General features: G+C 33.3%; 2 protein-coding genes across 2 annotated transcripts; both read left to right on the top strand.

The window, feature by feature from the left end:
• Positions 1-1,044: 1,044 nt before the first annotated feature.
• LOC118044638 (uncharacterized) lies at positions 1,045-5,092 on the top strand. Its single transcript, XM_035053047.2, has 2 exons — positions 1,045-1,347; positions 2,093-5,092. Exon 2 carries the CDS (start codon positions 2,203-2,205, stop codon positions 4,447-4,449), a length of 2,247 nt encoding a protein of 748 aa, XP_034908938.1. The 5' UTR covers positions 1,045-1,347; positions 2,093-2,202; the 3' UTR covers positions 4,450-5,092.
• A 6,074-nt stretch (positions 5,093-11,166) lies between these two features.
• On the top strand, positions 11,167-12,165 carry LOC118044647 (glutathione S-transferase U17). Its single transcript, XM_035053057.2, has 2 exons — positions 11,167-11,548; positions 11,670-12,165. The coding sequence occupies exons 1-2, from the start codon at positions 11,231-11,233 to the stop codon at positions 12,042-12,044; spliced, it is 693 nt and encodes a 230-aa protein (XP_034908948.1). The 5' UTR covers positions 11,167-11,230; the 3' UTR covers positions 12,045-12,165.
• Positions 12,166-27,619: the final 15,454 nt, after the last annotated feature.

Here is a 27,619-nt window from a genome sequence, read left to right as displayed (position 1 = left end):
AACCATGTCTCTTAAAAAATAAAAATCATATTTTGGCATAAAAAACATTTGGTATGATTTAGCATTTTCTTATACTCACAAAAATTCAAAAAAATAATATCTTGCATGCATTTTTTTTAATTTAATAACTAATTTATTGAATCCATAAGAACCTTGTTAATATTTCAAAAACCATAAAAAAAAAAACTTTTCTGAGAATTAATGATTAACATTCTGGTAGAAATATTAGACCTACAAGTAGGTTGTTATTTAAATACCAAAAGTTGACTAAAAAATTCTCAAAATTATTTTATATAGTCACAAATTTTAATTAGAAGTATTTTTCACCATAATATATGAGTTGTGAAAAATATTTTTGTCTTTCAATATAAGTGAACCCTGTTACGGCAACTATATAATTTTTTTCTCCACAATAATTTATTTGAGCATACGAGCCCATAATAAATTCAAAACATCAGATTTATTCATGAGAATAAATATTTATTCTAAGTCATACATAGACCATCGATTAGGAACTCATCAATATCTTTAAGCCACATCTTCTCTAGTCACATTCAGATCACGTAATGTAGTTTACCTCATATAATGTGTGTTGAGGTGCTAATATCTTCTCTAGCCACATTCGTTTACCTTAGAATTTAATATAAAACATGTCCACCCGAGTTTTCTAATGACCATAAACCAAACAATTATGTAGCAACTCCTCAATCCTGACGTCGTAAAGTCGCACGCGCATGTGCGATACAAACAATGAGGTTATACTTCATCTCTCACTCCAATGTAGGTATTGCAACATTATTTTGCAATTTATATTATTTAATTTAACTTTAAAAAACAATTTAAATTGACATATTCTTAATGTTATATTATGTTCTGGTAAATTATTTGAAAATAATTCAATATGAGTGTTGGTATTTATTAAAACATATTATTTATGTTTTGTTTTTGAATAATTTTTAATAAAAATCATTATACTTCACAAAATTATTGTTGTTTAATATTTAAAAACTAATATTATACAAGTCATTCGGGCATCTTATTTGGAGGAAAAAATAGCAGCTGCTCCGGCTGTTTTCATTAGCAGGATAAATGTATATATATTAGTGGTCCAACTAATTTTTTTTAGATGATAGAGTTACAGTACCTAGTAATGCAACAATTGAAACAGGCGTGATTGTTTGGGCGACAAACATATCCTTTTCCTAAGTCCAGGGTTATGTACATGTAAAAATTGTGATGATACTCGCAGTTGTTGATTTTTGGAGGGCCAAGCATATTGACGTATTCCGATAGCGAAAGCGTTATAGCTCAAGCAAGTATCGAAATCATTACTTTTCTTCTTTCAAGGTATCTATCTATCTATCTATCTATCTATCTAACCTTTCCTAGTTTATGCGTTTCCGCTCAAAAATATGTTTTTTTCTTTTTGTTTTTGAGTTTCTAATTGAGTTAGAACTTTGAAATTATCTGATTTAAAACATCAAACAAGAAAGAAATGACATCTGGGCTTGCCTTTATATCATCTCACCTGGTATTTATTCTTTGCTGGAGGTTTTTTATATCGTTCATCAGCTGTTCGATAGAATGCCTCTAAGGAATCGTTTTGAAAACTCTTTTGTAGAGTTGTGAAAGCATACCTGCTGGATGTTTTAAATTATGCAGATACAAAATGCTTAGTGTTGGAACCAATGTATGTCTTTGTTAGGCCAAACTTGTTTCAAGTCGGTTCTTGTTGGCTCATTGAAGTCCAAGTTTAGTGCATAAAGGTTTTATTATGGTGTGTAGTTAACATTGCCGGAGTTTAGCAATATTTATTGGTTTCGAAATGAGACATATGCGAGCTCAACCTTTCCCAACAAAACAAAATGAGGCCTTAAATGAAGGTGCATTGCTTTTTAGTATTTTTTGCACGAGTGGAATCGCTATTAGTTTTTTTTTTCTTTATTTGGTTTCTTGCAATCATAACTAGAAAATTTTCTTATGCTAATGATTATTGGAAAAGTTATTTTAACAGTTTCTCAAAACACCAAATAGTATTAACTCATCCCAGATTGTTTGTTTTAAATTGTGGTTGATAGTTACTAATTTGCAGGCGATGGAGTGATGAACACTCTTTGTCCTGCTCTTTCCACATGGAGGGGAGCCAAGGTACTGTCACCCACAGATTTTCAAATTTTATTGTGATGGGTTTCTCTGATAGACATGAGGAGGTGTGCCGATATTTTCTTGGGATATTCTTTTCCTCACTTTTCTTGTCATGCCTGCTTGGGTTTCTCTCCAATTCGTTTACCGTTCCTTGTTGGAAGATATTTGAGCCAAAGTCTTCATTCTTCATCCAATACCAGACCTTTTCCCAATTATTCTCCAAAGAAGCCCACCATTTTAGACGCTCAACTTGTTCATCAAATCTCAAATGCAATAAAGTTGCGTCACTCTGAGCCGCTCCGGCACATTCTAAAATCGTATGAGTCCAAGTTTAGGTCTGACCACCTAATTTGGGTTCTCATGAACATCAGACATGATTATAAATTGGCTTTAGATTTCTTTGACTGGGCATGCCTGCGCAGAGACCCAAACCTTGAAGCCCGTTGCATAATTGTTCAGATTGCTGTGGCTTCAAAGGATCTAAAATTGGCTCATGATCTTATTTGTGATTTTTGGGAAAAACCCAATTTGGATTTTGATGTTTCATTCACTCATTTTGTTGACCGGTTAATATACACTTACAAGCAATGGGGTTCAGACCCCCATGTATTCGATATTTTCTTTCAAGTCCTGATTGAAGTTGGGATGCTTGATGAAGCAAGAAGTTTTTTTGACAAGTTATTGAATTATGGAGTGGTTATCTCTACAGATTCTTGTAACTTATATCTCGCACGCCTATCAGACAATTTTGATAGGCTTCGGATTTCTATAAAGGTATTCAATGAATTTCCTCAGGTTGGTGTCTGTTGGAATACTGCATCATGCAACATCATTATTAATTCTCTTTGTCGGTTAGGGAGAGTTAAAGAAGCCCATTGTTTGCTCATGCAAATGAAGTTTAGAGGCAATGCTCCTGATGTTGTAAGTTATAGCACTGTAATTAATGGGTATTGCCTTGGTGGGGAGCTGCAAAAGGTGCTGAAGCTCATCCAAGAAATGCAAATGAAGGGATTGAAGCCAAACTTATATACCTACAACAGCATAATCCTTCTTCTGTGTAAGAGTGGTAAAGTTGATGATGCTGAAAGGGTCTTGAGGGAGATGATAAACCAAGGAATAGTTCCCGACACCGTGGTCTACACAACTCTAATTGATGGTTTCTGCAAGTTAGGGAATATCCAAGCTGCTTACAAGTTGTTTGATGAAATGGAGAAGCAGAGAATTGTTCCTGATTTTATAGCATATACTGCTGTTATTTGTGGGCTTTGTAGATGTGGAAAGATGATGGAAGCAGATAAGGTCTTTAACAAAATGTTTAGCAGAGGAGTGGAACCAGATGAAGTTACATATACCACACTTATTGATGGCTATTGTAAGTCAGGGGAGATGGAAAAGGCCTTTTCCCTTCATAACCAGATGGTCCAAAGTGGGCTGACTCCAAATGTTGTCACATACACTGCACTTGCTGATGGCCTTTGTAAGCTTGGGCAGGTAGATACAGCAAATGAGCTCCTTCATGAAATGTGCGGAAAGGGTCTTCAACTGAATATTTGCACTTATAACTCACTTGTTAATGGCCTTTGTAAATCAGGAAATATCACGCAAGCAGTAAAGTTGATGGAAGAAATGGAGGTGGCCGGGATGTATCCTGATACCATTACTTTTACCACTTTAATGGATGCTTATTGTAAGACAGGGGAGATGGTTAAGGCTCACGAGCTTCTGCGGGAAATGCTGGATAGAGGACTTCAACCCACAGTTGTTACATTCAATGTGCTCATGAATGGGTTTTGTATGTCAGGAATGCTGGAAGATGGTGAGAGGCTACTAGCATGGATGTTGGAGAAGGGTATAATGCCAAATACCACCACCTACAATTCTCTTATGAAGCAGTACTGCATTAGAAATAATATGCGTGGCACGACAGAGATTTATAAGGGAATGTGTGCACGGGGAGTAATGCCTGATAGCAACACCTATAATATTTTGATAAAAGGGCATTGTAAAGCAAGGAATATGAAAGAAGCATGGTTTTTGCACAAAGAAATGGCTGAGAAGGGGTTTAATCTCACAGCTAGTTCTTACAATTCCATCATCAAGGGTTTTTTCAAGAAGAAAAAGATTTCAGAGGCTAGAGAACTATTTGAAGAGATGAGAAGAGAAGGGATGGCTGCTGATGCAGAAATATACAACCTTTTTGTGGATATAAGCTACGGAGAAGGGAACATGGAAACTGCACTTGAGCTCTGTGATGAAGCAATAGAGAATTGTTTTTTGACCAGAATCAAGAAAGAAAAGCAATAGTTTTGCTTTGCATTTTATGCAAGATTTTTTAGATGAACATAGACAGTCATTACTCCTTACCAAGTCGGCTAGAGATTGTTCAAGATCAATGATTTTGATTGTAACCAAACTTGACTTCCACTGGTTGTGGACACATATTGCTTTGTGAATTGTGGCACCAGCACCTCCACCACCAATCTCTTCCAAGATTTTGTATGCATTTGGGTATGTTGGGTATAAGAGTTGAACACTTTTGGATTCTAGGTCTAGTTCATCAGCCATGGATGAAGTTGACATTGCTTTGGTCTAGATCTTGAATAGGTTTGTTTTTCTTGTGAAGTCTCATGTTTGAGAAATGAGTGTGAGATGATGCAAGGCATGGGAAGTCTTTTTATATACACAAGGCAATGGAGAAATTAACAGAGATGCCAGCCCGCTCAGTTCCAGGGATTCGATAAGCAGGAGCTAGCCTGTGCTGGGTTTTTTGTACCTCATGGTTTGGGATTTCTTCTTTCGGAATAACAATGGAGGTAGGAAAAGAATAAGGAGAAAATGATCGATTGATTAAGTTGGCAAAAATATTGCACAGAGCTTTGTTTTGGTTCCTAATTAATATCTAATTTTCTTTCTTCATGAAATTTTTAATGAGTATTTAATCATCAAATTTCTGTTGTATCCGTTTTTAGATAGTTTTTTGACGGAATTTGATTTGGTAAAAACTTGGTAGGGCCATCACAACCTGATCGATCAAGCCATGCCAATTCCAAGAAATGTTGTATATTCTAGTTCAAAATAACATTATTTGTATTGACTTGTGAATTAACTCGTATAACTTGTGAATTAGATGTGAATAACATTTGACCTTGAATGTGGATATAATAATACTTAATCAGAGAAATGTGACTAGGTAACTGGAACTCTTGTATCCCATTTTTGTGTTAGATATCAGAAAGGATGTGGCTATGAACAAAGACAAGTTGGTTCAGCTGGAATGATGGATGATTAGAAGAAGCAGATAAATATTCTTACAGCCTTCCTTACCATCGGCTTCCATCTACAATTCAATGGATGATGGAAAGAACCTAACCGTTCATAGGTTGGCAATTGACGATAACAAACCTAAGCTGGACATAGAACTTTACCGTTCAACAAATGATTTCATGTCTTGTTTAAATTAACAAAACCACAGTTTTAAGTCCCGGCCCGGTCTAAGGCCTGGGTTCCGAGATTTGAGCAGGTCACCAGGTCTTGACTTGGTCATCGAGTCGGCTGGGTCAATTTTTTTTAAAAAAAATCAAAACGACGTCGTTTTAGTAAAAAAAAATTAAAAAAAGTCAACGGTTTTGAGGCCAGGTGTTGACCGGGTCATGTCAAGTCAACCGGGTCACCTAGATTTCAAATGTAAAAAAATTAAACTGCAATTTTGGATGAAATCGGGAGCATAATTGTACTCCTATTATATCCAAAACTGAAAAGATAATGCAGATTTAATGTCATATTAAATCATTGTTGGATGAATATGCATAAAAATTAAATATAAGAACATACTTAGATTTTTAATAGGCCAATTTAATTTAATTTTGGGCCAAATTAAAGTTTAATTATGCTTAAGAATTAATTTGGATCCAATTAAAGGATTTAATTAGATACAAGGACTTAATTATACTTTAAATGAGTTAAATTAATTGTATTAGGGGCTTAATTGGTGAAACATTAAGTTTTGGGAGCCTAATTTGGGCTTAATTGTGAGGTTGGAAGTGCAAGAGACCAAATTTAATTTTTACAAAGTCAATTGGTTCAAATTAGGGGTAAAATTGCAAGAAAATTAAAGTTTTAGAGATCAATTAAAGGCTAAATTAAAAACAAATAGCCAGGGACCATTTTGCAAAATGCGTCGAACTATGATGACTCAATTGATTGAAATTAGAGGTGAAATTGAAGAGAATTAAAAGTTTAATGGTCAATTGAGGGTCAAATTACATAAATCCAAGACTAAGAACAAAAATGAAAGAGGCGTTAAAATTCAAGGCTAAAATTGAAGTTCGGATAGGTAAAATTGTATAAAATTGGAAGTTTAAGGTTAATTAGAGATGAAATTGAAAAAACTTAAAAGTAGGATGACCCCATTGATATTTGATCAAACTTCTAAATTAAAACCCTAAATCCTAAAAACAGCTTTATTTTACAATAAAAAAGGGGGGGAACGATGCATCGTCTAATGACTATTCATCTTCTTCTTCATTTAAGTAAAAAAACACTGCTCGATAATCTTTTTCTCAAAGCATTTAATGTCTTATCTCTACACCAAATTCGACAAAACTTGCACACAAACGATGGTCTGACGTATGACAACACCCGAGTATGGTCTTTCCTGCTCAATTGACATCATAATGGTTATGGCACCACTCCAAAATGACCAACATAATCAGCCCCTTCTGCAGTAACTTTTCAGGTCGTGATGGCAACTTTGAGTGAATGGTTGGGATCCTTCCGGGTCGAATCAAGGGCCAAGATTTGGCACCATTAAAGAAAAAAATTCCTCTTCCACCCCTTGTAAATAAGGGTGGATTTCATGGCTTGAGAAGGAAGAAATCTAAAGCCAAAGTTTGAAAAAAACTAGCACCTACCCTCGTTTTTCCATCCTCTTTCTTCTCTCCCTCCATCGTTGATCTCAGTCATTCCTCCTCCTCCTTAATTGTTGTGTCCTCATTAACCACGAACTCAAAACTACTATGAGTCGCCAACATGACCACCACCCAGCCACCTCGCGTCAGAAACAGTCATCGCGAGCTTTACTCTCTCCTTTGCAAGCTTCTGCTTCTTCCTTCCACAACTAACATTGGCAACCATTTCTTCCATCAACGCCTCTCGAGCCACCTGTCGAACCTCTTCATCACGACCACAACCCAATGCCAAGCAACATTCCCCCCTTCTTCTTCTTCCCTTGTGGATGCTGCATACATAATTCATTTCTACATGCAGTGGCTAATTAATTAACATAGTCACTAGGTTGGGCTAGCGACCACGTGGGTCATGGGCAGGGCTAGATCTAGCCCACCTAAAAAAAAAAGGGTCTATTGGTCCGCTAGTTAGCCCAACCTAATTGGGCCAAGTCCAGCTCAATTTATATTTAATAATATAATATTATATAAAAAAAATAAAAATAAATTCAAAAGTCCTTTCAAAATTTTTTATGATTTTCTTGCATATTTTCTACCAATTTTGCATTAATTTTGAGCTATATGTTTACACTGTAAGATACAAATCTAGATTAAAATACTCAGTTTTCTCCTAAACGTTTTCTAAAAAAAAATTTGAAAATTAGAAAACAGTCTTAAAAAATTTTAAATTAATTTCCTCTATAAAAAAAAAATTATTTTGTTTTCATGCATACGACCGAATCCTAAAAGTTTTCTAAGTATATTTTCATTAAAAAAAAATTGCATCTTTTTCATGTTTTAAAAATGCAAAAAAAATATATATCGTAATCAGTTTATGGTTATCCATTGGGGTTTAGCTAAAATATCAAAAATCCTCACCAAACATTTTATTCATTTGATATTTAAAGTTTTAGGGTTTAGCTGTAAACTTTAATACTTAAGGGTGTAAAACTACACAGTAAAGTATACCTTCAAGTATTAAAGATACAAAGTGCAAAATTTAGACTTTAAAAATGTTAGGATTTAACCCGATAAGATAAAGACTTCCTCATGAAAGGAAATCTACATTAGACCTTATAAAAAGACCAACGAATAGAAACTTGACCTAGAAAAACAGTAAAAAACAATGCAGTTTACCTTAAGTATGATGCACTGGAGGTGATGCATCTTCTCATTGCATAACCAGTCTCTTACCCGAACTCTCGCAGACCATAGGTTTTCTAGTAACCATAATACTAGCTGGCAGCTCTTGAACCTTATAATCATAATTTTATAATTAAATTCAAAACCCTTTCCTTCCGAATACATCCCAGGAGGCTAAAAGTGTGTCATTTGACGTCGCCCCACGACAAAATTATGACTCCACTAGAAAACATCTTACCTAGTTGGACTAAGTTGTGCTTGTTTAATTATTTTTTTGTTTATTTTGGTCTGTTTAATTTTAACTCGCATTTTTACTACTGTATCATACATTTTTATATTGCTCATGCATAAGTACATCGGGTATGAATTAATGCACTAAAACATATTTTTAGGTTAAATGAGGAGTAACGGTCTGCCTCATGACTTTCAATTAGGGTTCAGATTCGTAAAACATCCAACTATGAATTGAGTGTTTACTCGGTAATGGCAGTCAAACCATTCCCCAATCATTTCTTGGAAATCCCTATACTACCTTCATGCAAAGTGGTCGCTAGGTAGTTCATAGGCCTTTTTTAGACCGGGTAGAAAGCCTACCTATCATGTAATGGTCTACAACTTGCCTTTATGGTACGAACTCGCTAATAATTCATCAAGACAAACCTTATCAATAATCTTGAACTCTATAGGATTTTCTTAGCTAAAACCATGACTTTTCTAAAAAGCATATGAGATGATCATATGGGTTTTCACCATCCATACCCGATGTGCATGTACACACATTTACATTTATACATATACATTCATTCATTGTAAATAACATATGTGCATGTATTAAGTTGAAATATAGGTCCCTGAAGAGTCTACAACACTTGACTTCGATTGAGAAATATGGAAGATAAAGAGCATGCTCACCGTGATGCTCATTTTCAAGAAGAATTGGAGTCTCTAAAAGTTAGCGTAGCTCGCCTCACTAGCTTACTCGAGCAAGCTCTTAGAAATGCCTTTGGTGAAGGTCTTTCTAACCGACCCATCACCTTTGTTCAGAACCCAACAATAACTCAAAGAAAGAATGGGTGAACATGGTTAAAATCCCTAACACAATCCAGTATTTGTGCAGTCAGCAGCATTGGCGCCAACCCCTGCAGTTGTAGATGCATTTGTCAATGAATCCTACAAGACAAAGTCATTTGATGACATTGATCAAGATAAGATGGTAGCACTAAAAGCCAGAATCAGGGCTATTAAAACAGTAGACTTTTATAACTCAGTATATGCCACAGAAATGTGTCTGGTCTTGAATGTAGTTGTACTGAAGAAGTTTCATATTCCCGAGTTTATCAAATACACTAGAACTCAATGCCCTATGACTCATCTCAAGTCCTATTTTGATAAACTGCTAATGTATTTTTTTCAAGATAGTTTGAGTAGGGAAATATTGAGTTGGTACATGAAACTAGACAATACCAAAATCCGCAGATGGAAAGATATGATGGATGTATTTGTCAAGTAGTACAAGTACAATATAAGTATCACTCCCGATAAAACTAGTTTAACCAATTTGGAGTAAAAAGACAAAGAAAGCATAAGGGAATACACTTAAAGATGGAGAAATCTAGCTGCACATGTGCATCCCCCACCTTTGGACAAAGAAATGGTCACTCTATTTGCCAACGCTTAAGGTGTCGTACTACAAGCATCTGATGGGTAGTTCGGCACAACAATTCACCAATATTATGGTAGTAACTAAGCGCATAAAGTAAGAAGTCATAAGTGATAGAAATTTTATGCCCGCCTTAAAAGGAGACTTTGAAGGGAAAAAAATAAGGACTTCAGAACTAGGATCCAAAGACTAGTTCAAATTTAAAGGTAAAAAAAAAACTTCGTGTAGTCATAATTTTAAAATGAATGAAATCAATGAAGAGATAAAAACTCATATTATTGATTCCATTCAAGCTTAATCCCTAATAAATCCTAATAATGTAGATTGAATTTTTATTTTAGAAGAATTTTCTATTATTTATGCTCACCATCATTCACCATTATCATTTTTTAAAATTTAAGTACATATTGTATTTATCACAACTTGAAATTAAAACTAATATTTATTTACTTTTTAAATTTTATCTTTTAAAGAATTTTAAAATTAAAAAAAAAAAAACAAAAACAAAATTCCATCTCCTTTTTTAAAAAAGTCATAAATGTCTGCAACTCACTAAATTATACTATATTGTTGGAATTTGTTAATTTACTACTTTTCATATATGTTTTTTCTGTGATGTGCTACTTTGAAGAAAGAAACTCCAATTAATGGGAATTTATTTTGTGTTACTTTTATTGTATTTAAAAATATAATAAAATAATATTTTTATTTATTTTTTAAATTTCACTTTTTATAACATCCATAAAAAAATTAATTTAAAATAAAAAATAAAAACAACAATTCAATTATATCACTACATGAATTATATAGCTTTTAACTGTTCAATGTCAAATATGGAATTACTACGTGTATGTTTGTTTATTTTTTAACTTTTATATTTGCAAGTGTAAAAAAAAAAATAATGAGATGTTTGGTAACATATTAAAACACTTTTATTTATTTTTAAAATTTTATTTTTAATATCAATTATAAAAAAAAATTAATTTAAAATAAAAACATTATTCAAGCACAAGCACACCGTACGCGTATAAGAGCCTTCAACTGCCTGATGGCAAATGTCAAATTACTACGTGGTGAGCTTCTTCACCACAGAATAATTTCATTTTTGCCATTCATTCTCAGTGTGAACATGGTGTAGCGTCGGGCAGATGTTTTAGGTACAGAGAAATCTCCGCCTAATAAATGCTAGGATTGTAGTACAGGAAAGCACAGCCATGTGTTCCAACTACCCGCGAGGCTGCAATATGTTTTCACACCGCACACCAACTCCAAATAAATACGTCTTGCATTGTCGAACACACACACTCGAAGAACCTTGTGTGGCTTGATATTATCGATCATGGCTAAGAGTGATGTGAAGCTTATAGGGGCATGGCCGAGCCCTTTTGTGATGAGGCCAAGAATTGCCCTTAATATTAAATCTGAGGGGTATGAGTTTCTTGAGGAAACACTGGGATCCAAAAGCCAGCTTCTTCTTGAATCAAACCCTGTCCATAAGAAAATCCCAGTTCTGATTCATGATGGCAAGCCCATTTGTGAATCTCTTGTGATAGTGGAGTACATCGATGAGGTTTGGTCTTCTGGACCTTCCATCCTCCCCTCCGATCCTTATGATCGTGCCCTTGCTCGGTTTTGGGCTGCCTATCTCGATGAGAAGGTACCACCTCTCTGATCTCCATCTCTCAATCTCTAGATTCATTATTTGCGACGTTCTGATTCTGGATTTCTTTATTGTTGTGTTGTCCTGATCTTTCCCTGATCATATTGAATATACGCAGTGGTTTCCCACGATGAGAAGCATTGCAACAGCCGGAGAGGAGGCGGCTCGGAAGGCGTTGATAGAGCAAGCAGGAGAAGGGGTGATGATGCTGGAGGATGCATTTAGCAGGTGCAGCAAAGGGAAGGGTTTCTTTGGAGGAGATCAGATCGGGTACCTTGACATTGCATTTGGTTCCTTTTTGGGGTGGTTGAGAGCCACAGAGAAGACGAATGGAGTGAAGCTGATTGATGAAACCAAGACTCCTAGCCTCTTCAAATGGGCTACTAGTTTTTCTTCACATCCTGCTGTGAAGGATGTTCTTCCAGAGACACAGAAGCTTGTTGAGTTTGCCAAGGTTCTGGCCAAATTCAAAGCAGCCAGCTCGACCTCCTAAAGAAACCATTGTTGCCTCCTGGGAAACTTGAAATACTAGAAATTAAGGTTCTTGTGTTATTCGAAACACTAGAAATTAAGCTTGTTGAGGAGAAATAAATTCAGATTACTTGCTGTGAACAGTGATGGGGGCTCTAGTCACCATTTTCTTGTAATTTCGCTGCACCGTTTTGCTTGAAATTAAGAAAACTTGTTGAAATAACGGTGCAAAATAATCAAACATGACTGAAAAAACCCTATCTTATAATATCTTTTGTTTTACCGAAAAAAAAATTCCATTTTTAATCTAAAGTCGTTTGTTCTTTCTTTTAGATGTTTTATATATTTAAAAAGAATATTGAAATTTACATGGCGTTGACGAAGTTAATAGATAAAAAGGCCAAATCATCTACCACATTGAAGGAGGTAACGGCGCTTCATCTGCTCCATCAAATAAATTAGCCCATGTCACACGCGCTTAGGTAGTTGGCTAGATGCATAGGCGTGTCTTGCCAAATCCAATAACACGTGACTGTTTTTTTTTTAATTTACATTATTTTTAAAAAAAATTATTTAAATACCCTCCTTCTTTTATGTATTTTTTATTTTTCATTAATATTTAAATTTAAATTTAAATTATTCCCCTCTCTGCGGTTTTTAAATTTATTTAGTTCACTATTTTCTCAATTTTTTATTTTTATAATATTTCAAAGAGAGTATTGTAATCTATCTTTTATATTTAATATAAATAAACTATTATGATGTATTTATAAAATTAAAATCATTTGTTATTGGTAAGAAAACATTAACCTCTAAGATAATAAAAATAAAAATGTGTGAATTAAAAAGAAAAGGTGTAGTTATACATTTGCACACTCAATCTTTTTATTTTATTTTATTTTAAGAAAATATTATCTTTTTATTATTGTTTTTAATTTGAATAACAACTCTTTCTTAATTTATTGGTTCATTTTTTTTATTAAGTGTAAACAATATTTTTGTGTTTTTAGTTAGAAAAATTATGATATAATAATACGCATCTATAACATTAACATATTCTTCTATTATTATGAATTAACTTAAAATCTTATCTGTAGCGTAACATGTGTTATAAGATTATTATATATATTTTTTAGAAATTCACAATCTTACTCATGTATAATTATTAGTGATTACTATTGTTTTTTTATCATTGTGCAATGTTGTGAGGCAATTTTTAAAATTATTTTTTATTTAGTTAAGCTTTAATAAAATAAATATTTGTAAGAATGACAATGATTTAAATTTCAAAAAGAATTAACTTTTATTAGATAAATTTTCATTTTCTTATTAATGCATGTTTTTTTTGTTCTTACATAAACTTATACTTTTTATTAGCTTCATGTTTTTTTTTTCAAATAAAATACTAAAAACCATTAAAACAAATATTCATAAAAATATCAATCATTTTAATTAAGAAAGAAAAAATATATCTCTTCAATCAAAACTTCATTACCTTGTTTATTTATTTATTTTAATGAATATTTTTTTTACGAGAATTATTGCTTTTAAAACAAAAACTTATCATGATCTAAAACATAAGGCTTAATAAAAAATAAAATCATGACCTTGTGATTTGTATGCAATGAAAAAATAAAAAATCATTAATATAAAAAAATCATGCAAAATATTAATAGAACAACTGATATTTTATTTTCAAATAATATTCATTAGCATATTGTTTTATAAGTTTTGAAATTAAGTTTGTATATAATAACTCATAAATTAATTGCTAATATCATATATATATATATATATATATATATATATATATAATCTAAAAATAATGCAAAATTGGATAATATTTTAACTATCGTTCTAAATATTTTTATTTATAGTGAATTTTTATTTTATTTTTTAAAAAGAAATTGAGGGGTAATGTAAAAACAGGTCAGGTGTTGAGTCATCAGGATTGAATTGAGTGGCTAACCCAAGAAAGGAGCCAAACGTGTTTAGGCTTGCAATGGCAAGACTGTATGAGTGGCCTTTTTTTTCTCAAATAGGTGGACAATATTTTAAAAAAAAAATGAGCAAAACATCTTTTATCTAGGCAGATAATGTGTTGTCACTTGTTTTAATATCTAGCCATTTCAAGTGCCTGAAAAATTAAGTTATGGATTCTTTCCATCTGAAAACACATAAAAAGATCTTAGAAACCTAAATAAATCTATTTTAACCCCAAAATACTATAAATTGGTCCAAAAAATAAGAAATTAAACCGATTAAAAAAAACCATACGAGGTTAGACATCCTTTTCCCAGCGAAATGAAAGTTCCAAACCACTTTCATGGAACTTCACTCTTTAAAAAAACTCGTTGATACAAATATCAACCATTTTTATTGCTGGAATGTAAACAACTAAACGTTTTATCTCTCTTCTTTCTTTTTCCATTTGCTTTATCTCTCCTCCCTCAACATGGAGGGATCAAAACACAAACAAAATAAAGTTTAGCATCTAAATATAAAATTCTCAAATAATAGAAATCAAATATGAAAAGATTTAAAACTTTAAGGGTCATACTATAGTTTTCCATATCTCTTGAGCAGAAAAAAGAAAATGCTTGCTTTTTTTTTTAATTTTGATCCTTTTTTTTTCTTTTTCATTGTAACAAATTTAAATTATTTTTCACACAATTGATGGTTAATTCACACAAGAAACACTCCTAAGGTGTGTTAGGCATTGTGATAGCTTTTGTGGTTATAGTTTTTTAAAAAATACTTTCAGTTGTGCTTGATTTGATAAAATATAAATTTAGTTAAAACAATGGTTGAGATTGATGTTGAATAAAAAGGAGTTTAAAAATGTTTGGTTAAAATTGCTTTTGAAAGTGATTGTGATAATAAAATAACTAAAAATAACATGTATTAATTTTGTATTTTTTGAATTAAAATATTATAGATTGAATTATTAATACATCATGAAATCAAGAATCATTTATTAAGGTCCTACTTTTATTATTCCATTAAACTATTTGCAATTTCATCACGTACAGAATCCATCCGAGAAGGTCTTTGGTATCCATGGCTTTTTGAGTTTGCAAAAATATTAGCTAAAACATTAGCAAAAAAAATTAGGATGGCGATCAAATCATGCAAATGCTACATTATCTTGCAACTTCCCTCTAATGTAGTTATGTAATGCCATTGATGCAACTATAATTTAAACTTTAGTTTTGTATGGATTTGTGAATTACAATCTTCATGCTTTTACACAAAAATATACATTCTCATTCTCGCAACATTTAAACACTATGAAATCCCTTAATTGCTATTGAATAAGCTATAGAGATCATAAATTCTCAATTGTAAAATCCACTCTATTGAGTAAGTATTTTGTTACTACAAAATCACACTTGTAAAAACTTAAAAGTTTGGATAAACTCTTGGTATTAGTGAGGTATTGTCACCAATAGAACAATCTTGAGAATGAGACATCTCTAAGTGGTATATAAGCAGGATATAGATTCATCAAGGATATTGTATCTTTAACTTGGATTAGTAAAAGAATATAATACTCAAGTATGATTGGTACTTGAGGTGTGAATGTAATCTTTTCGAACCATATTAAAAACCGAGTTTGCAATCTCTCCTTTTTTACTTCTTATTTTAAGCACTTTAATTATATTAGTGGTTATTGTGTTTATTATGCTTAATTTTTTTAAAATAAATTATTTGTTAATATTTGTGAAACACCTAATTCACCCCCTATATGTTATTGTTCCCTTAATCCTAGAACAATACATTTGAATATCCAACATCAGTTAAATAGTATTTCTCTCCAATTACAAACAAGTTATGAATTTGTAATTAATTTAGTAAATAAAGATGCAATTTATTATAGTTAAGTTAACATTCATTTTTTACTATTTAACTAACTTCCAGTGGTTTGGAAAATCTTATATTAATATTGTCAATAGCCTCAAGAAAAATATGTGTATCGTGCGTATTGTCTTCTTATCCTACTTAAACAAATGTGAACTACATATCAAAACTATAAGCAATTATTATGTTTTGCACTAGTACACTTTTTCTACTGATAAATGAATTTTATTTTCGGTAGATATGCAAGCATGCACATGTGTGTCATTAGTCATACCAACACAATTCTACATGAAAAACAATAACAATTAGATTGTAAGTAATTACCAATATATTGAAAACAATAAATATTAGGCATTAACAATAAAGAATGAAATTTGTGTAACCTTGAAATGAGGCATATATCTTGGATTCATCGCAATTTCTTTGAGTGTTTATAAAATCAAGGTCCTTTGGTTTTATAACAGCTACCACGAACAAGTATATCGCTTTTAGGACTTATTTAATGCATCTACTAACAGTTACACTTAAATGTTAAAATCTTTCTTAAACTTATTTTGACTCCCCTAATATTATTGCATATACCTTTTCAATAGCGCTCATTGTTCTTGAAGGTTTTAACTCTACTGTGTTTCTAAATCATTATACATGTTCAATAAAGTTGTAGTATCCATCTTAAACATGTGGACACATCATTCCCAATATCCTCTTAGAACTTCAGTCAACATTTTCATGTTTATATTATATGAAATCATATAAGGTTCTTTGTGCATATAATTAATATAATAAATGTTTAAAGCCCTAGTTGTGAACAAAAGTAACTTTTTTTTTTTTATCAAACTACCACTTCCAAAACAATTCAACATCTTCATCACTATCATTATCATTGTCATCTTCATCATCAACAACACCTCTAAAGCCACCACTAACATCATAAAAATGATAATTAATATAATCAACAACACGATTCACCATGAGAATTGGGTCCTCACGCAAGACACATAGTCCCAGGTCAAGCGGGGTTACAAGACCTAAGGGATTTGGGTCTGCGCTCATGCCACACCCAAGTAACTTGGGTGAGGCGCCCCTTTCCAGCCTTAAGTTTCTTAGGTCTGGAAGGTGATATATGACCCAAGTTAATAATAATAATAATAATAATAATAATAATAATAATAATAATAATAATAATAATAGTAATTGATTTTACCCTTCAAATTAATTCTATGTTTTTTTATAGTGGCAATATTTATTTCAAATTTAATAATATTAATGAGTATAATAATATTAATAATTAAACTGGTCTGACCCAAGTTCTCATAGTTTTGAATCCCTTCAAATAAAATATATGGTTTTTCTTCAATAGCAATAATATTTTTTTTCAAATTTATTAATGATAATAATAATAATTTTTCATTTTATCATTCAAATCAAATATATGGTTGTTTTTCAATACTAATAATAATTTTTTTTTCAAATTTATTACTTATTTTATTAATAATATTAATTATAATAAAAATAATAATATTTTTGATATGAATACTTTTAATTATAATAAAAATAATAATATTTATAGCACAAATAATTATATTTAGAAACTTAAGACTCAATAACCTTAGGTCTTGATGCCAGAACCAAGAGAAATAGATCTTGATGCCTAACTCAAGAGAATTAGGTCCTGACATAAAACTCGTTAGCCTTGGATCCCCACACTAGACCCAAGAAAATTAGGTCTTGAAGCATCATCTATTAGCTTTGGGTGTTGACACCAGACCCAAGAGAATTGAGTCTTGAAGTAGGACCCAAGTGAATTGGGTCCTGACGCATGACCCATTAGCCTTTGATCCTAACAACAGACCTAAGATAATTAGGTCCCGATACATGACCCATGAGAATTGGATCCATACACAGGACACATAGTCTTGGGTCAAGCGAGGTTGCAAGACTTAAAGGATTTAAGTCTACACTCCTGCCACACTCAAGCAACTTTGGTGAGGCGTCCTTTCCAGCTCCAAGTTTTTTGGGTCTCGAAGGGGATGTCTGATCCAAGTTAATGATAATAATAATAATAATAATTTATTTTACTCTTGAAATCAATTATATATATTTTTATAGTAATAATATTTATAATATTAAACTTGCATGATTTAAGTTCTCATAGTTTTTTAATCATTTCAAATCAAATTTATGGTTTTTCTTCAATAGCAATAATATTTTTTTTAAATTTATTAATGATAATAATAATAATACTTTTTAATTTTACCCTTCCAGTGAAATCTATTTTTTTTCAATATTAATAATATTTTGTTCAATTTAATAAGTATTTTATTAATAATTTTAACAATAATAATATTTATAATACAAATAATAGTATTTTTAATATTAATAATAACAAAAAATAATCATATTTATAAGACAAATAATAATATATTTTATATCAATACTTTTAATTATAAGACAAATAATATAATTTTTGATATCAATACTTTTAATTATAATCAAAATAATTATATGTATAATACAAATAATTATATTTAGAAACCTAAGACCCAAGAAACTTGGGTCTTGACACCGGACCCGTGACAATTGGGTCTTGACGCAGGACCCAACACATAGGTCTTCACACCCTAGGCAATGGGCCTTCAGATCCGCTTACCTGGGTCTGTACCCATCGTACAAGTATGCAATCCCTGCGCACGGGTTTGTAGACCAGGGCATAAGCCTACATACTCACTTGTCTGGGTTCAGCCATGCGCATGGGTCAGTCCTTATTGCCCAAGGCCAGGTAGACCCAACGCTAAGTGTCTGTAGCCCGGGGGCGCGACCAGGCACGCGGGTCTAACCTAGCGTCAGGTGTCTATATCCAAGTTCTTATATTTTTCATTCTTTTTAAAAAACAATTATGGTTTTTCTTCAATGGCAATAACAATTTTTTTAAAAAAAATTACTAATGATGACAACAACAACAATAATAGTAATATTAATTCTTAATTTTACCATACAAATCAAATCTATTTTTTCTTTTTAATATTTATAATATTTTCTACAAATTTATTAATTATTATATGAATAATATTACTTATAATCAAAATACTTGGGTCCGGCATCCGTACCCACCTCTCTTGGGTCCAACTTTGTCGATGGATGCATCAGCCTTGGGTCTTGTGCGGACTCAAGAGAGATGGGTACAAATGTTGGATTCATTATATTTGGGTCTCGAAGATGAACCCATTATATTTAGGTTCGAATGATGGACTTATTACATATGGGTCCAGATGATGGACAGGTGGACTTGGGAGCGGCCAAGTCCAGTATACACCTAGACTTGGCGGCGGCCTTGTCCAAGGTATACGTGGACTTGGTAGGCTACCAAGTCCAATGTACCTAGACTTGGGTGGGGACCAAGTCCAGGGTACGTGGACTTGGCTGTTAGCCCCAGACACAAGTCAAAAGAGACCCAACAGGCAAGTTTGCGAGTCTGGCCTAGTGCCCACGGCTTGATAGCCTTAGCATCAGGTGTTTGTATCCAAGTTCTTGTCATAACCCAATTTTTGACCATTTTTATTTTAATTATTATTATTATATAAAAAATGATGATAAAAAAAAATAATAATGGTGAAAAAACAAGTAAATGAAATAAATGAAGAATGAATTAAAATTTGGGTTAAGGACAACATGATTGGAAGTTTTGGGGTCTAATTAAACTTTGGAATTAATCTAATTAAGCTTGTGATTAATTTAATTCATCCAATTAAGGGTTTAATTGAAGAATTGATAAATTTGAGACTTAATTAAGTTTGGAATTAATTTAGTTCATCCAATCAAGGATTTAATTGGAGAATTGATAAGTTTTGAGACTTAATTAAGCTTGGAATTGATTAAATTCATCCAATCAAGGATTTAATTGGAGAATTGATAAGTTTTGAGACTTAATTAAGCTTGGAATTGATTTAATTAATCCAATTAAGGGTTTAATTGGAGAATTGTTAAGTTTTGAGACTTAATTGGACTTGGATTTTATTAAATTAATGAAATCAGGGACTTAATTGAAGAAATATTAACGTTTGGGGTCCAAATTGCGAAATTAAAATCCAAGGATTACATTGGAAATGGCGCGCAAATGCAGGGGGGCAATTACAGTTTAAACCAGGGGCTTAATTATAAAATGTTTGAAACTTTGCGGGTCAAAGTGAAAATGGCCACTGTTATCCCCAAACGACGTCGTTTTGAAGACGTTGTTCATCTTCTTCTTCTTTAAGCCAGCGACGGTTTTCGACAGTAAAGGCAGAGAGGCGTTGCAACAGTAATCGTCCGTTGGCTTCAGTTATGAGTGCTTTAATGGTGGTTGACCCTCAGCCTACCACCCATTACCAACCCGCCGACCTCTATATAAACCGAGAGAACTCGAAGAACAGGGGCTGGTTGGAGAGAGGGGGGGGACGAACGAAACCAGAGGAGAGAAACACACATATACCAGCCGAATTTTAAGCCTTTTTTTTAGAATCCCACACCAGAATTAAACCTTTTCCTAACCAATACCAACCTAAAGCAGCGAACACAGAAACGAAAGGGTGGGGGGAAAAAAAGATAGAACCGGGGAGTGAGAGGGAGAGAAACCGAACCAGGGAAAATTTTGGTCCATCAACCAGCAGCACCTCGTGCTTTTACCACCATTGTCTTCGTCTTAGACGGAGAAGATCGGACAGAGAACTAGAAAAGGGAACAAACCGAAGGAGAGGAAGTAACACTGGGAACACCACCAGACGAGCAAAAACAGAGAGGAAACAAAGCAGACACAGGGGGGAGAAAACGAACACGAAGAAAATAGAGGACTAAACCCAGCTTTGGTTTAGTTCCAGATTCAAGCATAACACAGATTAAAACAGAGCAAGAAAACAAAGAAAGAAGAACCACCCGAGAGAACCGGCATCATCATCTTCTTAATTCCTCCATCCCAAGAACTAAGAAAACAGAGGAACACAAAGAAAAAGCAGAAAAGGCAGTAGGAACGGCAGCAAAGGAAAGCAGAAGGCAAGGTCACACGCAAAGGCGAGAATCCATCCGCGCTGCAAGCATCTTCGCCTCCCAAAGCAGGTACGGTCTTTCCTTTCTCTTCATTCTCTGCATATTTTGTTTCTAAACATTGTGCGAAGGTAATTTAATTACCTTCGCACAGTGCAGCACGCGTGAATTTACTTCACGCGTGCAGGACGTAGCCCAGCCAGGTCACTAGCTTGGGCCAGTGACCGGGTTGGGCTGGGCGGGGCTAGGTCCTAGCCCAGCCAATGTGGGCTGAGCTGGGCCCATCCTAAAAAAATAAAAATAAATAAAAAAACAGAAAAATAAAAAAGGTAGAAAAAAATAAAAAATGTATATCATGAATAAAAATAATGTAAATTTATTGATTTATTCACTAGCGCCAGAGTCGGGAATAAAAATATCGATTTAAATTTATATTATTTTTATTCGTTGTATTTTATTTTATTTATTTAGAAAAATAAAAAAATATATGCATGCATAAAAATAAATTTATTTTTATTTATTTGTTCACTAGTGCTAGAGTAGGAAATAAAGAATATTGATCTAATTGTTTTTTAGCTACGAAGTTTTACCAACGTCAGAGTTAGAATTATTCGAGCTCGAATATTCACTGGCGCCAGAGTCAGGAATATTATAAACAAATCATCATAGCATAAATTAATAAATATTTGGCAATTTAAGACAAAACCAACAATGCAGTCTGCCTTAGGCAGAACGTTTAAGGGGTGATAAAATCTTCTCTTTTACGTAACCAATCTCGAGCCATAGAATCTCTGTTGACCAGTTAGGGTTCCTAATGACCATAATACTAGGTGGCGACTCCTCAAACAAGACCGTTTCCCCTAAAAGAACCAGATGCCAGAAATTTGTTCTTTTTCCATAATTCAAGAGAATTATTTTTAGGGTCGTTGTGATGTCGGGTGCGATAGAATGACGACTCTGCTGGGGACTTTAGGATCAAGCTTTGTCTTTTGTCTTATTATTGTTATTTTGTTTGTTGTGTTTAATTGTTTATTTATTTTTCTTGCATTTATTGCTTTAGCATGCATCCTTGTTTATATTGCCATGCATCACGTTAAGAGCACACACTTTACATCCTAAGAAAAGTGGGGAAGTAACGGTACCCTAATGCTTTAGCCTGGGTAAGACTCGTGAAACCATCCAACTCTCGTTTGATTGTTTACTTGGAAGTGGTTGATATGCCAAACTGATATTACTCAGGGCCTCTATCTTCACACTACTTGTAAGCCTCATATCGACCTTTCATGGACGATCACTAAGCATGCAAGGGACCCTTTGAAACTAGATAATGATCAACCCTTTGATGCACTCAATAATTAGGATCTTCCTATTAGGTTGTCACCCCATGTACGGCAAGTCCGCATTTCATATGCATTTTTTTTAATTGCTTCAGCATTTTTGTATAATTACATGATTTACATTTAGCATGTTGAAATATAGGTTCCTCATTGAAACTCATCTATAACACTCGTTAGACAAATGGAAAACGAAGAAAAAGCCCAGTTGGAAGCCCAACGTCAAAAAAAGGTGGACAATCTTAAGGAAGAAGTCGTAAGGCTTACTAGTCTACTCGAGCAGGCCTTGAGAGATAAATCTAGAAAAGCAACACTTATAGCTCAGCCTAAACCTATGCTCGCAAATCCCTTCAATCCACATAATTTGGGGGCAAATGGGTTGTCATCTGATTTTCAACAAGCCATGAGTTTTCAACCAGCATACCCCACGAGAATGTCGTTTACCATTGATTCTATAGAAAAGGAATCTCAAAAGGGCAAGAGGGTAAAAAAGGATGGTATGAAAAAATTAGTTGCCCTAGAGCAAAGATTGAGAGCAATGGAGGGAATTCGCCTATATGATCCTATAAAGGCTATTGAGATGTGTTTGGTGCCCAACATTGTCATTCCCAAAAAGTTTAGAATGCCAGAATTTGTCAAATATACGGGAACTCAATGTCCTATAATTCATCTTAAAGCATATTGCAACAAAATGGCCGAGGTGGTTGATGATGAGAAACTGCTGATTCATTTCTTTCAAGACAGCTTGAGTGATGTTGCCCTCACTTGGTATATATGGTTGGACAATACCAAGATTAAAAAATAGAAGGACTTAGTTGATGCCTTCATGAGGCAATATAAGTTCAATATAGACGTGGGCCCTGATCGTTTAAGCTTGCAAGCTATGGAGAAGAACAACAAGGAGTCCATAAGAGAATACGCCCGAAGATGGAGTAAGGTAGCTGCACAAGTTAATCCTCCCATATTGAAAAAAGAGATGATCAATTTATTTTCCAACACCTTTGAAGCTCCGTACTTTGAATACTTGGTTAGAAGCTCTGCACAACATTTCACTGACCTGGTTGTTATAGCTGAAAGGATTGAACAAGCTATTGGGTTAGGTAAGATTGCTAACCCGACTGAGAAGAAAGGTTTCACAAAAGGTGGTTGCCAAGGCACTTACCGTTCCTATAGTTAATTTCTTCGCATCGACTCCCAGATATCAACTGTTTTGAAAATAAAGCTATGGTGATAGTAGGCCGAGAATGATCTACATATGACTTCAATTGACTGTTGAAAAGATGCCCTTGTCAAGGTGAATGAATGATTCCAGAAATTCCAATTAATGATTGCTAAATGTTTAGCCTCTTTATATGTTATCATGCCAATATTCATAACCCAAGATGTTGTCATAAGTTCTTTGTTGTTGAACTTATTTTCTAAAGTTTCAATGAAAATAATGAGTTTGTCATTCAATCGTGTTTACGATTAAGCTTTATTCATTTTTCTGAGTTTTCTTATAAAGACTCACAAACACATCTTTGAAGCCTTGCGTGATCTCATAGACACAATTCATCTCCTTTACCAAAATCAATTTCCTATTGGAGTTTTAAAAAAAATTGATCTGGCATTTTGATTTCAAAGATAATTTGATGTTTATTCAAAAATTATATTTTTGACATTATACTTGTAGAATGACAAGTGAATCAAGCAACTCCTTCATAAAGGTGACCAAACTCTAAAAAGAAGAAAGAAAAAAAGAAATGAATAAACACCCTTACCCCATGACTCTTGAAACATGTGTTTTTAAATGTATCCTTCATAAAGGTGACCAAACTCTAAAAAGAAGAAAGAAAAAAAGAAATGAATAAACACCCTTACCCCATGACTCTTGAAACATGTGTTTTTAAATGTATGAATAATGGTATGTAGTGAACTCGTTACTCATGACTCATGAAATACATCTTTGCAAAGACCAAACCATCATACTGGATAAGGTCAAAGTTTATTGATCTTAACTGCTTGCGCTTGAAATGAGGAAAGGTCATCTTTGTTATTCCTTTCACTTTCTAAAATAAGTGCATCCCTTGCGATCCCTTTTTGAGCCTGAATAATTTTTCTTTCATGAAAAAACCTGACTAGGATCACACCCCACACTAGGGAAAAGTGAAATTTCAATGATCAAGAAAGATGATAAAGCCGTGAGAAAGCCAAAAGGCAAAAGAGCCCAAGAAACTCAAATGCTAGGGGGCATGCCCAAATCACAAGAAAAAGTGATAACCAAGATGAAGTGAGTATGCTCTAGCAAAACAAAAAGAAAGAAAAAAAAAAAGCAGCAAATCAAAGAAGAGCGGCAAAAGAAAATATGAATGACATCAATAGTCAAACTGTTGATGGTGATCCTCAGTCTTTGAAACCCTGAAACACTCTTTGAGCCTTATGAATCCTTTTCTTTCATAGCCAAAAACCACAGCCTACATTACGTGCCTGTAAAAGTCATATCTAATCAAGCAAGCAAGCAACCTAGAACAATAAACAATGCTCTCAAAATGCAAAGAATACTTTTTCATAAGTTTATGACATCAAGAATAAACTATTCATTATTATTCATGCTGATAAAAATAAATGTTCAAAAAGAGACAATTTTTTCTCATACAAAACCTCGAGTTTTTTCTCAAGCCCTTCACTTTGAAATAAAAGGTCATCTCATGATATATTTTCACTGAAGACCTCATTGCCAAACACAAGAGCAAATAATCTCTTTTTTAAGAAAGAAAATACCAAGGAGTTGCAAAATTTCAAAAGCAAATTGTTTGACTCATATCAAAATAATTTTTGTTTTCAAAATGCAAGATCAAGATTTCAAGATTCATTCTAGACCCATATATCCTTCACCAAACTGAAAAGGATAGAAATGAGAGAATGACCTCTTAAAACCATTATTTGTCTGAGTCACTAATGGAGCACACTTAAAGGCGATGACCATTATAAGGGGGCAACATTGTGCTTAAAAGGAAAAATTCAAGAAAATGAGATAGTAATTTCCTTCAACTAGACAAGGGGGCATTTTGGTTTACAAAAGACAACTTGATCCTTTCAGCAAGTGATACCGAATGTTTTTAGCAGTGAGACGAGGGGTAATGAATGATCCTCTGAAATTATTTGACGAGTCAAAAAAATCTTGAGCAAGCAAGTGGGTCACAATAGGCACCACAAAGGTTGAGTTGTCCAAGCAAATCTGGAAAAAGACTTATATGGGCTAACTCGAGTGGGCTAGAAAGCCAAACGATAAAGATGACTCAAATCAGATAGCAAGATCTCACCAACCAAGCAACGAGAAGACTAAGAAGAAATGGGGGCTTATATTTCAAAACAGGTAAAGATGCATGCATATCATCTAAAATTTGAGACATTGGACAATGAGTTTTTTTAAATTTCATATGAGAAAATTCCAACGGAATCCATCAAGTGGAAGGCTAACTTGAAATGGCCAAAGATCAAAATTGATGTTGAATGTTTTTCATCTTTGAGAATTTTTCAACATGGGAAGGCCGCCCATAAGAAATAGGCCATCTGAAAAATCTTCGTGCTTTTCTTCCTCTTCGAGTGCCTTTGAGCACCTGCTTTTCTTTTGAAGTGCCTTTGAGCATTCACCTTCGTTCTCGAGTGCCTTTGAGCCCTCGCTTTCTCCTTCGAGTGCCTTTAAGCACTTGCCTTCCTTTTCGAGCGCCTCTGAGCCCTCGCTTTCCTCTTCGAGTGTCTTTGAGCACTCGCTTTCCTTTTTGAGTACCTTTGAGCACTCGCTTTCCTCTTGGAGCGCCTTTGAGCCCTTGTTTCTCTTCGAGCGCCTTTGAGCCCTCTTCAAGTGCCTTTAAGCACTCGCTTTGCTCTTCAAGTGCCTTTGAGCACCAGTGCCTTTGAGCACTCGCTTGCCCCTTCAAGTGTCTTTGAGCACCAGTGCCTTTGAGCACTCACCTTCCTCCTCGAGCGCCTTTGAGCACTCGTTTTACTTTTTGAGTGCCTTTGAGCCCTCACATTCTTTTGAGTGTGCCTTCGAGCCCTCATTTTCCTTTTTTACTTGGGTAGGTCACCCATCACAATGAGACCACTTCTAAGAAAACAAAAAAAAGTGGATCGTCTTCCAAATGATTTGTTTCTTGATTTCTACATCTCTCTATAAAGGTCATGTGTCCATCTATTGTTTTCAAGATTAAAAAAAAAAACAAAAAAATGGGTTATCTTCCAAATGACTTGTTTCTTGATTTCTACATCTCTCTGTAAAGGTCGTGTGTCCATCTATTACTTTCAAAGTTTTCAAGACTAAAAAAAAATTAAAAAAATAAAAAAAAAAAAAAAGTTCTTTCTGTGTTTACTTTTCTTTATAAATTTACTACACAAAGCTAAAGGAAAATGAAATTTTCCAATATCTTTGCATAGTAAATATTATAAAGAGGGGGCAACTGTCATAACCCAATTTTTGACCATTTTATTATTTTTATTTACTAAAAAGAATAAAAAAAATTGATGAAAAAAAATAATGATGAAAAAAACAAGTAAAATGAAATAAATGAAGAATGAATTAAAATTTGGGTTAAGGGCAACATGATTGGAAGTTTTGGGGTCTAATTAAACTTTGGAATTAATCTAATTAAGCTTATAATTAATTTAATTCATCCAATTAAGGGTTTAATTGAAGAATTGATAAATTTGAGACTTAATTAAGCCTGGAATTAATTTAGTTCATCCAATCAAGGATTTAATTGGAGAATTGATAAGTTTTGAGACTTAATTAAGCTTGGAATTGATTTAATTCATCCAATCAAGGATTTAATTGGAGAATTGATAAGTTTTGAGACTTAATTAAGCTTGGAATTGATTTAATTAATCCAATTAAGGGTTTAATTGGAGAATTGTTAAGTTTTGAGACTTAATTGGACTTGGATTTAATTAAATTAATGAAATCAGGGACTTAATTGAAGAAATATTAACGTTTGGGGGCAATTACAGTTTAAACCAGGGGCTTAATTATAAAATGTTGAAACTTTGCGGGTCAAAGTGAAAATGGCAACTGTTATCCCCAAACAGCGTCGTTTTGAAGACGCCCATGTAGGCTGAGCTAGGGCCCAACCCAAAAAAAGAAAAAAAAATAAAAAAACAGAAAAATAAAAAAGGTAGAAAAAAATAAAAAAATGTATATCATGAATAAAAATAATGTAAATTTATTGGTTTATTCACTGGTGCCAGAGTTAGGAATAAAAATATTGATTTAAATTTATATTATTTTTATTCGTTGTATTTTATTTTATTTAGCTAGAAAAATAAAAAAATATATGCATGCATAAAAATAAATTTATTTTTATTTATTTGTTCACTGGTGCTAGAGTAGGAAATAAAGAATATTGATCTA

This window comes from Populus alba, chromosome 10 (assembly GCF_005239225.2).
Source record: "Populus alba chromosome 10, ASM523922v2, whole genome shotgun sequence".
Lineage (NCBI taxonomy): Eukaryota > Viridiplantae > Streptophyta > Magnoliopsida > Malpighiales > Salicaceae > Populus > Populus alba.
This window is presented reverse-complemented; position numbering and strand designations above follow the sequence as displayed.